At 62.0% G+C, this 11,914-nt stretch overlaps 1 protein-coding gene across 1 annotated transcript in view; it reads right to left on the bottom strand.

Moving 5' to 3' along the window:
* The window catches only part of ERN2 (endoplasmic reticulum to nucleus signaling 2), a 9,526-nt gene extending 360 nt beyond the window's left edge, over nt 1–9,166 (bottom strand). The window contains exons 1-20 of the mRNA XM_009286503.1: nt 9,106–9,166; nt 8,713–8,746; nt 8,016–8,088; nt 7,600–7,672; nt 7,326–7,448; nt 7,138–7,239; nt 6,592–6,853; nt 6,408–6,486; nt 6,168–6,318; nt 5,323–5,444; nt 4,916–5,092; nt 4,388–4,618; nt 4,007–4,125; nt 3,188–3,377; nt 2,301–2,400; nt 1,905–2,104; nt 1,022–1,169; nt 782–909; nt 406–529; nt 1–56 (exon numbers count right to left, since the gene is read on the bottom strand). The exon at nt 1–56 is cut by the window's left edge and continues 7 nt beyond it. Of these exons, the coding sequence (XP_009284778.1) occupies nt 1–56; nt 406–529; nt 782–909; nt 1,022–1,169; nt 1,905–2,104; nt 2,301–2,400; nt 3,188–3,377; nt 4,007–4,125; nt 4,388–4,618; nt 4,916–5,092; nt 5,323–5,444; nt 6,168–6,318; nt 6,408–6,486; nt 6,592–6,853; nt 7,138–7,239; nt 7,326–7,448; nt 7,600–7,672; nt 8,016–8,088; nt 8,713–8,720 (2,466 nt within the window). The 5' untranslated portion in view covers nt 8,721–8,746; nt 9,106–9,166. The remainder of the gene's footprint in view (nt 57–405; nt 530–781; nt 910–1,021; nt 1,170–1,904; nt 2,105–2,300; nt 2,401–3,187; nt 3,378–4,006; nt 4,126–4,387; nt 4,619–4,915; nt 5,093–5,322; nt 5,445–6,167; nt 6,319–6,407; nt 6,487–6,591; nt 6,854–7,137; nt 7,240–7,325; nt 7,449–7,599; nt 7,673–8,015; nt 8,089–8,712; nt 8,747–9,105) is intronic.
* Between the last annotated feature and the right edge of the window lie 2,748 nt (nt 9,167–11,914).

An 11,914-nucleotide genomic window follows, 5' to 3' on the forward strand; every position in this document is an offset into this window, starting at 1 on the left:
GGCCCGCAGGAGGTCGCGCACCGAGCCCCCCTTGTAGGTGCGGAACTTCCTCAGGTCTGGGGAGGGGAGCAGGAGAGATGCTGAGCGAGGGGGGACGCGGCTGGGGCGAGGGGCACAGGGCTGCCACAGCCCCTGGTGCTGCCAGCGCCGCCCCGAGCCCCCATGCCCTGGGGTGTGCACGGCGAGCACCGCAGCCTGCCGCAAACCTGGGCACTGCTCTGCTCTGCCCTCCCAAGAAAAGGCTGGCACGTTTACCCACCCTGGTTTTCGGCTCCTGGGCACAAGCAGGTGCCTCCTGCCCAGCAAAGGGCACCGGACCCGGCAGCCCCATTCCCTGCCCGATTCTGCGTGAAAGGCGGCAGCAGGCTCAGGCTGCAGTGGCGAGCCAGGCCCCCGCGCGCTCACCTGTCTGCAGCGGGAGGGAGATGTGCATCCTCCAGTTGGTCCTCACCACCGACCGTCCCCCTGCCTCCAGGGCCGAGACAATGGGCCCCTCAGCAGGCTCCTTCTCAACGCGGTCGCTGACGTCCTGCGTACCCAAGAGCAGGGACGGGGCAGGTATGGCACTGCCCTCGCCCCACACCGCCCCATCCAGCACCAGGGAACAGAGCCGGTGCCGAGGAGGGACAAAGAGGGTTTGGCCCTGGTGCCAAACCCAGGGACACCCCAACCCTTGCAAAAGTAGCTCAAAATGAGCATGTTGACCTAAATACAGCTGTTTCCAGCGCTTGTTTTTCAGAGCACACCTATGTTCACTGCCCGGTGGGATGGCACTGCTCACCTGGAAGAACTGCAGCTGCTTTTCCCGACTCCAGAAAAAGGGGTGCACAAGGACCATGGGGGCCGAGGGCCGGCGCTGGGGCTCGGGGCTGATCATCGCCGCAATCAGCTCTCGCGCAACAAGCTTGTCTGGTAGGCGAAACAACACAACAGAGAACTAAGCCCTCCGAGAAGGACCAGGAGCTGCGCCCCTCGGCTCAGGGCTTCCCCGCAGGGACATGCCTGTGGGGAAGGGTCTCACCGTGAGCTTCTTCCTGCAGGCAGCTCAGCTGGTAAGAGCCTGACAAGATGTTGGCCTGTCGCCGCAAGCTGTCCCCAAACGGGTGCTGCCCTTCTGACACCACGTAGTAGAAGACACAGCCAGCTGAGAAGATGTCCACAGCACACGTCTGCAAAACACAAAGGAGGGAGATGGGACCCGCACAGCAAAGGGTGAGGAAAGCTTTCACCTCCCCACTTTTCCATTCTTTTATGTGAATGCTTGGTCATTTGCTACAGAGCTGCTGGAAAATGCGTTGCACCAGGGCTCCTGCCTGCCCTGCTTTCTGGAGTCAGTGAAGCACCCATCACATCAGGTCCTTACCAGGGAAGAGGTTTTCAGAGGCACAGACAGAAGTCAGGACTTCACGGCCAGACGGACACGCCAGGGCTGCTGGCGTCTCACCCAGCTGTGCAACCTGACCCCAGTATGAGGTTACGTGGAGCACGCTGCCAGCACCAGTATGTGCCCTGCCAGGGACCACTACAGCAACCGGCTTCCAGCAGGAACAGGATTCCCTGGGCTAAACAGACGAGCAGAAGCATAACCTTCGCAGCAAGCCACGGCCCCCTCCGACCTCCCCACCCTGAACTTCCAAGGACTGTAGCCAGATGAGACACCCTGTGCTGAACACAGCCGGGCACTGTCCCCGCCAGGGCAGGAGAGCAGGGGCAGCTGCTGACTCGGGCAGTCCTGGCGAGGAGCACTGGTGCTCTGCATCTGGGTTGGCTTGGGCTCTCGGAACTTTTGTCTTAATTGTGCATTTCAGCAGCATGCTGCGAGGCCACTGCCAGCACGGGGGGACTCTGCCACGACAGGCTCGAGGAGGACCCTAGGCGAGGGGAGGCATCCGCGGCTCACTGACGGGGTTCTCCTTTGGGGCCTCCTGCAGCACCTCGGGCGCGATCCAGCCCTCGGTGCCAGGGATCCCGGAGCGGAGGCTGAAGCTCTGTCGTCCCCCCTGAAGCTTCTTGCAGAGGCCAAAGTCAGAGATGACGGCTCGGATCTGCCCATGGTGATTTGGGATGGAGATGAGGATGTTACAGGGCTTCAGGTCACGATGGACTGGAAGACAGTGTGCGCAGTGTCACCTGCCAATGCGGCGGCAGGGCCGAAGGAGAAAAGGGCTCTGCCTGCCGCCCCGCATGCTGCTGACCCTGACAGCTGCTGCCTGAACCCCGCAGCCTCAGCTGAGGACAGCACCAAGACGGGACACACTGCCCTCCTGCCCATGCATGGCGGTGGGGCGCTGCCCTCTTACCGATGCTGAGGGAGTGGAGGTGGGCCAGCCCGGACATGGTCTGACGCAGCAGAGACACCGGGTCCAGGCTGCGACGATCGAAGCTGGGGCTTTCCACGTACTGGAACCACACAGAAGTAGAAAGAGATGAACGGAGGCCTGACTTACTGGGGCAACCAAGCAAAGCGTGCCGGGAGAGAGACTTCTCACTAGGCTGACAGAGGTGGAAGGAGACAAGCCTGTGCGGAAGCCATTTGTGCCCAAGGCTTGCCATTTCCAGGTCTACCAGTCAGCATCTATTCCCTCTGCAGCAAACTGCCCTCACTTGTGTCCTCGGACCTCCACAGCTTCAGCAACACTCCTGCTTTAAGGAGCGGTAAAAGGATGCTTCTCCTCCCCCATGCCGACTCTCTTCCCAGCACATGAACAACTGCCCTGACCCATGCGGAGGCTCAGAGCTCCCCTGCTCCTCCTGAGAGCGCAAATTGGCAGGAGAACAAGGGCAGGGGCTTGTCTGACACAGGAGCAGTGCTGCTGCTGGCTGCTCTGCCTCTCCAAAGCGCCTCACAGCCTGCCCATGCCCGATCCGACCCCTGTTCCCTCTGACTGCTGGGAAGCAGGTTCAGAGCAGGGCTGTACGGCCGAGGACAGGCAGAAACACCAAAGAGGGCTCTGAACCCCGGAGCTGCTGACTGCCAACCCTGCCCTCGGTCAGGCACAGCACGCTGCTCCCGCAGGAGCACTGCAGGACCTAACAGCACAGACAAGACCAGATTCGCGTCCCTGGGGACCAACCTGCGAACACGGGGATGGGGACATCCAGGGTCAATCGACAGCCCCCCAGCAGCAGCCCCATGCAGCCAGCCCCGTGTCCCCAGGGCTGGGCAGGGAGAGGGCTGCAGGCTCACCTCCTGCAGTGTGGCGGAGCAGAGCTCGATGGCGATGTAGTGGAACTGCTTGTCCTTCTCGGTGCAGAAGTAGCAGACGACGTGGGGGTGCTCATCCGACTCCCGGAGCAGTTGGACCTCGCGATCCACAAGATGGAAATACTCGGGCAGGAGGCGCTTCACAGCCACGTTCCGGCCATCAAACTGTCCCCTGTGCAGACAGTCGATGGTGGCATCCACGCATGGCCCTCCCCAGCCAGAGCAGAGCCCGGCGCTGCAGATGCACAGCCTGGCCAGGCTCTGGCCGATGCTGGGAACTTGGCTCTGGGGGTCCTCAGCATAGGTCACCTTGCAGTGACTCCCAAAGACTTGTCAAAGCCATGGACAGGCAGAAATCTCTGCAGTGAGCTGGAAACTGGGGGTTCAGGTTCCCTTTTTTGTAGGAAAATAACCTCCCTTGCTTCATGCTGTGTTTATTGCTGGGGAAAGGGGCTCAGGGGAACCTTATGAGGGACTAGATCTGCCGCTGCTGAGAGCTGCCTGGAGCAGGCACACCCAGCTACCCGACAGCCTGGCGCAGGCAGCAGGGGAAGGGGAGCACAGGGCGCTGATGCGAGGGGGAGACCTGCCCTGCGTACCGGTACCTGGTTACTGAAGGCCATGGGCCTGGCTCTCCAGATGGGTTTGATGAGGACCATGAGAAGGGGAGGGTGGCAACCCATTCTCAAAAGCCCCTGAAACACCAGCGGCCAGCCAGGGAAGGAGCTGCCTTAGCACTGTACTTGTGGCTCCCAGGAGAATGAGAGCAGAATGAGGGCAGGCACCCGGGGTACCACCCACCTGAAGACAAAGGTTCCTCCAGCTCCGTGGCCCAGCACGTCCTTGGGGTTAAAAGAAACTTTCCCAACTACAATCACGTCTGGTTCTGCATCTGCAGAGGAAGACAGCCATCCTTCAACCTATGAGCCTTAGTGCTATACGAAGGACATCCCGTTCTTTAACTACCTGGCCATTCTTTGGGCCCTACTACTCTTGCAACTGCTTTTGTAGCCCATGCTTATCCAGCAGCAGGTTTTGCATCTCCTCCCCCATCATCTGGGGTGCAGCCCCCTCATCTGTGGGGCATCTCTGCTCCTGCTTTGGGTGACAACACCTAGGGACAGAGCGCCCCTCGCACCTTGCCCGTTTCCACCTGCACACACCTTCAGCAGCCGCCGGGACAGCCGGATCCAGGCTGACCATCCCATTAGCCAGGTCCTTCAGGCGGGCTGAGGGGCCGGAGCTCTTCGAAAGCTGCAACGTGCTTCCCTGGCTCAGCCCTGGCTCCCCGGGCTCTGCAGGGACACCCTCCACAGAGACCCGGCCCGGGAGCAGCATCTCTTGCTGCTGCTGCAGGAGCTGAATTTGCTTCTCCAGCTGCTGCTGCTGCACCGCATGCTGCTTCTGCAGTTTCTGGAACATAAACCACAGGAGCGCTCAGCTCCTGTGCCCAGAGCAGAGCCGGGGCATCGGCAGGGCTCAGCACAGGGAGCGTGTGCACCTTCTGTCCCTTGCCCAGCCGGCAGAAGGCTGCGCACCACCTTGGCTCGTTACCACGAGTGCGTACAAGACAGCATGGGAGCTGAGCAGCTCATCATAGCCAGGACACTGCTGCTTGTGCCACAAGGACAAGAAAAAAGGGAGTCCCCGGCCCTTCAGAAGTGGCATTTCTGCAGCAGGCGGCGGGCTCTTCCACCAGCCACCACTCACCGTGAGCAGGAGGAACAGGACTCCCCCGCCCAGCAGGGCCGTGCCGATGCCAGCCATCACCAGGTCCCAGGTGCTGGCCTCAGGGTAGACCTCCACCTGCTCCCTTGGCACGGGGTCTGGCTGGAACTGCCCCTCGCTGCGGACAGCCGGCTCCTCCGGGCCACTCGGGGCCAGAAACTGCAACACATGCCCGGGGCTGGGTGACACCAGAGGGACCGGACTGCTTGGTACTCAGGTTTGGGACCCCCTCCCCACTACAGCCCTGCATGCAGGACCCTCCTCCTCATGCTACCTCACTCTGGGTACCCACCGCCCAGCCCCAGACAGCCCAGACCCTTCAGTGACCCAGCACTGCCCAAGGTTCCCCCCAGTGCAGAGGTGGGACCCAGCAGAGCTCCGCTACTCACGTCGTCGAACACGGTCCTGGCAGGAGGAGCCCTGGGGATGATGGTTTCTGTTGTCTTCCTCAGGTTCTCCGGGAAGGCTCGTAGCATCGTAGTGTGGACCACAGGAGGCAGCTCGTGGTGCCCTGCGGTGGGAGGGAAACAGAGACAACCATCACCTGGTCTCTGGTCACAGCTTCAATCCCTCATCTCCACAGCACCGACATGGGCTCGCCAGACAGCTCTGGCTCTCCTGGAGAAGGGGTGTTGCTTCCCATAGGAGGCACAAAAAACATCACAGCTACAACCTGCTGGCTCCATCCCCAGGGACGGGGATCTGGAGCAGCAGCAGCCAGTGGAGAAAGGCAGAGGGCAAGGTCCCCTGCTCTCAGCACGCAGTGGGGGGCCTGACCCTGCTCCTCTGTGCCTCCCCTGCCACGACCTCAAGACACCACCCTGATTTCCAAACATGCCAATGCAGTGTGGCCTCTCCTGCCATCACACCTGTGACAGCAATCACGGAGCAGGCTAATTAACCCGGCATCTGTGTGCAGGGCTCGGTGCACAACAGCACACCCACCAGCACAGGTAACTGTGAGCCCCTCTTCAAAGGGTCCCTGCACACCCCCTGGGTAGGGGTGGCCGGCGGCCCCTCCTGGGGAGGGGACAAGGATGGGCTGCAACCAGCCCCAAGCCAGAGTCACCGCAGTCCCTGAGGGCGAGTCACAGCCTCGGTCCCATTTGCCCCACTGAGCAAAGCAGGTTGGGCTGCCACCCCAAAACACACCGGCAGCTCGGGCTGCCCCTCCCTGGGGCACCGTCCAGGAGTGAGGACGCAGGGAAAGCCCGTGCCCCTTGCAGATCCGCACCTATTAGGAGCCACTGGTTGTGGAGCGAGGTGATGCTGCCCTGCGGGTACTTGACGTCGGTGCTGGGCGTGATCTCACACTCCCCCGACTCTCTCATGGTCACATCATCCGTGGTGGGGCCGTCGATCCTGGCCAGTGTGATGCCCTGTGGCTGGGGGTCCGACAGCTCATGGAGCACCATGCAGCTGGGACGTGCACCCGCCGCGGCTCACCCCAAAAGGGGCCAGCGGGGACACTCACCACTAGAGCCACGCTGCTGTGGACCAGGGAGGTCAAGGCGTAGAAGCTGGCCGCGTACTTCCCCACGTAGAGCGCTGGCCTGCAAGGCAGCGACAAGCATCAGCCTTCCATCCGTCACAGATCAGGGCGGCCGAGCAGAGGCAACACAAATGCCACCGGCTGCCACAGCAGAGGAACCACCTACAGCAGCTGGGTCTTGGTGGCAGCAAAATCCTTCATGGACTGGTAGCTCCACTTGAGGAGGTGGATGTCCTGCGAGTGGAAGGTCAGGTAGCGCAGGGTCTCCATGGCCAGGTTGAGGTGGGGGACGCGGCGGAGGCTGTCCTGGTGCCACACGTAGATGCCGACCACGGGCGAGCCATAGTTTTGCGCCCACAGGACCTCCCCGCTCTCTTTGTCCAGCGTCACCACCAGCCCGTCCCCACTCGAGGCGAAGTGTGCCATTTCTAGGCAGAGCCAGAGGGAGGGGGCGATGCAGCAGTGCTGGCCGCGGGGCTTTGTCCCCCTCCACCCTCCCTCAGTCCTGCCACCGGCTGTGGGCTGTTGCCTGCTGCTCTGCTCCCACGAGAGCCGTGGCCAGCACAGCCATTTTCCCCAGCAACTGGCACAGCCGAGACCCGCTGGCCATGGCAGCATCTCCCCAGGATCCCCGCACAGCCAGGGTCCCGCTGCCAGCAGGGTGCCGGGGGAGCTGGCTCCCGTGGCTCCCGCGTGCACGGCAGCCACTCACTGTAGTGGTAGGACTCCTCGCAGAGCGGTGCCGAGTAGTCAGAAAAGGTGGCGTTCCAGCGCAGCTCCCGCGACTTGGTGTCGTACATGGTGATGACGTACTCTGGGGACGAGAGCAGGGCACGAGGTCACCGCCCAGCACCCTGTTCCTGGGACTAGATGGACGAACGGGGAGCAGGACTGGCTTACGGGTACGGCCGATGTAGAGCAGGGGACTTGACGGGCACAGACCATCCCAGGCCTCTGTCGAGAGAGTCGTCTGCTTCTCTCCTGACTTGGGGTCCACAATGAACCAGGTGTCCTGCTTCTTCCCTGAAAATGAAAATATATTTTTTGTAAGTCTCTGCTGTCCGTCCCCAAGGCTTCCTCCTGTCTCCCCTCCACAGATGTTCCCGGGAGGTCCCCACTCAGCCTCTCCTCCTCCCTGGCACCAGGTCTGGCGGAGCGGCCAGTCTCTGCGTACCGGTGTAGAGCACGCCGTCCGAACTGCGACATGGCGAGGACTGGACCAGCTCCGGGATGGTGAACGGGAGCTTCTGCAACACAGACGGCAGTGTGGGTGCGGGGCCAGAGAAACGCCTCCCCGAGCAGCAGCCTTCCTGCCTTCAGGAGCAGGGTGGGAAGGAGAGGTCCCACGGGACAGTCCCCTCCTCCTCGCCTGCCTTCACTGCTCAACCCCAAAGCAGGACAGAGTGGCGGGGAAGGAAAGGGTCCCATCTGTATTGCCCCACACCCACTCGGTTGACATCTTCCAGGTGCCAAGGACAAGCTGGAGCAACCAAAGGCCCCGGGCTCGCCCTGTCCAGCAGGTCTGCCTGGTCCCCCAGCCTGGTGAACCCCCAGGGTGCGGGCGGCCAGAATGCACACAGCTCCACTGACCATCAAGCCTTCTTTGTTTTTTCCTCCCAGGATATACAGGCTGCCATCATTGGGGTCTGGAAGGAATGCTGGTCTGGAAAGGAGGAGAGAGGAGGATGAAACATGAGCTGCCTCCTGCCCCAGACACATGCCAAGGGCTAAAGAGGAGCTGTGCTAAAGAAACCCCTTCAGCAGTTTGCTCCAGGGTGATTCACTACGGGGTTTGACCTTTCCTGGAAGCCTCCAGCAGTGGATTTGGTAGGAGATGAACTCCCGCTCTGGGTCAGCACCATAACTCCATACAGCCACCCTGCACCTACCAGCCGTGCTGGCTTGGTGCCCTGCCCACCCCAGGGGAGCTCTCTGCTGTCCTGCCTTCCCCCTGCACTTTCAGGTGGATTTTCCTCAATTTCTCTTCTACGCTTTTGTGTGTGGTGGTGCCGAGAGCTTCTGGGCTGTCTGCAGAAAGGCTACAATTCAGCAGCAGGGAGCAGCTACTCCTCATCATCATCATGCATGAAGTGCTAGCACGAAGGGTAGGTTTAAGGCAATGCTATGGCATGGGCTGGGAGGTTCATGTCTCCGAGGTTCCCCTTTCTTGCTGTGAATCTATCTGTTGGTTCATCAGGGCAGTCGTGCCCCTCCGAAGGGCTCCTGCACAGCCCGCAGGCTGCCTGCCCTGCAAAGCACACTCTGTCCGCGGGGGGATGACACTCACTCTGTCATATAAACCGGCACCTGCAGAATAGGATCTGAAAAAGAGAGAGAAACACAGACGTCAGCAGCCTCTCCCTGCGAGCGGGGACAACGTGGCAGTGTTTACCAAGCGCAGCCATGCGCTGCCGTGCCCAGGTCCACAGCCTATTTGCATTTCAGACCCAGAATAGACACCGCCGGCAGCAGGCGTCTGCCCCCCCCAGATGCTCTCCTCCACACACGGCCGTGCCTGGAGCTGGAGCTGCAGCTGGCAGCGTCCCCCGGGGCTGGAGGAACCGCCGGCCCAGAGCACAACCAGCAAGAGCCAGGCTGAGGGGTGCATCCCCGACCCCCGGCTAGCGACAAGCCCAGGGAGCCAGGCTGCAAGTGAGCACCCCCCTGGGTCGCTACTTACCATCCTTCAGGGTCCACTTGATATCACCTGTGCTCTTACTCACTGCGTGAAGGTTTCCATCCAGAGTGGATATGAAGAGCAGCGTTTCTGGGACAGTCACAGCACTGCCTTTGAGGCACTATGGACAGAAACGCTGTCCTTAGAGAGCAGGGCCAGACTTGGGGACGAGCCCCCGTGGCCTGGGCCATCTCGGACAGCCCAGCAGGCCCCCTGCACCCAGCATGCCGCAGCAGCAAATGGTGGGGAAGAGCCCTAAGGTCCCTTCTCGTCCCCAGTGAGGCAAGACTGGGAGGGAAAAGAATTTATTTCCTTGCACCAGTGTATTAAATCTGCTTGTTCCTCCAGCTCCACCCGTGCAGGACACCTGCAGAATTGCATCTGCTAACGGCTGTTCGGAGGTGCTGTGTTTTATAAATCCATGGCATTAAGCCCTGGCACAAAGGTTGCTGTGCTCGCAGTGAGCGGCACCACTGGCAGTGTGCGGCACCTGCAGTCCCTGGCTCCTGCAGCACCGGTCACGTCCCACTGGTGCAGTCCCCGGGGCCGGCGCAGCCTTTCCCCTGCTCTCCCCCGGAGCCAGCCTTCCTGCTGGCGGGGATGAGTTGCAGCGCGGCTGTTCCCAGCCACAACTCCTGCGTGCCTTTCTAAAGGTGACAAACAGCCCAACTACCGGCTCCTTCCAGAAACAAACGAGTTGGGTGACTTTTCATGCCAGAAATGCAATTAATGCTCGCTCAGGCCTTCAAAGCTACAGATTTCAGCTACCCTGATGTTGAGGGAGTAATTGTAAATTCACGCTGGGAAGAGGAGCTGCTGCTTCCGTGTACGGCGTCCATCCGTACAGCAAGCGCCAGCTCAGCTGCCGCAGGCTGGCACACACGCCAGCCTCACCCCGTCAGCAAACAGGGATCAGCAAACAGCACGGGGACCCAAACCGCTTCAGGGAGAGGCAGGGCCGGCGTGGCTGTCCCTGATGCCAGGGAGCCAGTGCAGCGTCCGGGCTCCCCGCTGGTGGCGATGCAGAAGCCAATCGAGCAAGCTGCTGCCCCGGTCACTCCTGCGGGGCAGCCAAAGGACATCCCTTGGGCCCAGCACACCCAGCAGCCCCCTCGCTGTCTCTCACCTGTTCCATACCAGCTCCAGGAGCCTGAGCTGGGCAGAGAACCCAGCCTGGGGACCCGGCCAGACTAAAGAGAAGGGACCGGCCGACAGCCTGTGCCAAGACGGTGCCCTACGTGTGAGCACGTGCCCGTCTGTGGAGCAGAACCTGATGGTAACAGACCGGCCATGGCACGGTGGGGCCAGGAGACACGTTCTCCCTTGAGTCACTGAAATTCCTCCAGCTCCAACAACACAGACAGCAGCCCAGATGGGTGCCAGGTCGCCTGTTCTCCTGCTGTGCTTCCTGCCAGGAGCACGCACCAGCTCCCTCCCAACACACCTCACGACCATCCCTCTGCTTTGAGATCAATTCTATTATTTGCCCTTCTTCTTGCTTAATTTTTAAGTGAGGTCAGCGTGAGTTTCCCAGCTCTCGCTTTGTCCAGAGGACGCACAGTGGGGCTGGCAGAGGACGGCAACTGCTCCCCGCCGCCACTTCTCCAGCACCATGCGGCCATGCAGGCAGGCTCGCTGCTGGCTGCGAGGGACCGGCTGCAACAACAAGCCAGGCCAGCAGACATGGAGCTCTTGTGGTGTGGCCACCTGCACGAGGGAAACAGAACCAAAACCACCGAGCCCTCCCAGCTGTCAGAGCTACAGCAGGCTCTGCGTTCGTGGGCTCTGCTTTTTCCTCCCCCGATGCTTTGCAGTTTCTTCCATCTCTTCTGCAACTACTGTTTTTTTGGTGAAGGGCACTCAAAGGCCAGGCTGCCCAGCCCACTCCCTGCACGCTGCCATGGGCAGAACTGGGAGCGCTGGGCGCCCAGGAGCGGCCGCCCTCCCCTCCCTCCACTCCCAGCCCCGGCTGCCCCAGCAGCCGTTCTGGCCAGCCCTAGCCCAGAAGCGCGGCTGCTGTTCTCACGGGATGTCTGCAGGACCCATGCTTTCCCGAGGCTCCCACCACGCCAGCCTGGAGTCTGCAGCGATGCCACTGAGGCCGGAGCTCAGCCACGGGCTCGGGGCGCGCTCGCTCCCCAAGTGACAGAGGGGGACAGCCAGGCAGAGACAGAAAGATGGCAGCAGTGTCCGCTGCTTCCTCTGCTGGAGCAGTGCTACCGACATCTGGCAAAACCACCCTGGCACGCTGCCCTCTCCGCTTGAAACGCCACCGGTGGCAGAAGCTGCCGTCCGGCTCCCGAGGGGCACCACCCTGCCAGGCAGCCGCTCTGCGGGCAGGAGCAGGCAGGAAGGGGCCGAGGGCTCCCAGGGAAGGGGACTCCGCACTCAGCCCCGGCCAGGCCCAGGGGCGCAGATGGTTTTCTGAGCAGAGAACAACCTCCATTCCGGGCGCTGCATGCGGCCCCTCACCCGAGGCGAGCGGCGCGGATCCCCATTACACACCTGCCAACACCATTAACGTACGGCCACGGGACCCCGCACGTAACCGCCCCGACCCCGCAGACACATCTCAGCCCCTTCGCCCCCGCACGCTCTGGAGGCGGGTGCTCAAGCCCCGCGCCCGCAGGATGTCACAAGCAGGACGCTCCTGCCTGCGTCGCCACGCACTCACACCCACGGTCTCACGCACACGCAGGGGCTCTGCCTGCCTGCACACCCGCTCACACCCGCGCCCCGGCGGGCCGGGGCGCTCACACACGCGCGGAGTGGAGCGCAGTGCCTGCACGCTCACCCGCTCCCGAGGAGGGGA

The sequence above is a fragment of the Aptenodytes forsteri genome, unplaced genomic scaffold (assembly GCF_000699145.1).
Source record: "Aptenodytes forsteri isolate BGI_AS27 unplaced genomic scaffold, ASM69914v1 Scaffold55, whole genome shotgun sequence".
Classification (NCBI taxonomy): Eukaryota; Metazoa; Chordata; class Aves; order Sphenisciformes; family Spheniscidae; genus Aptenodytes; species Aptenodytes forsteri.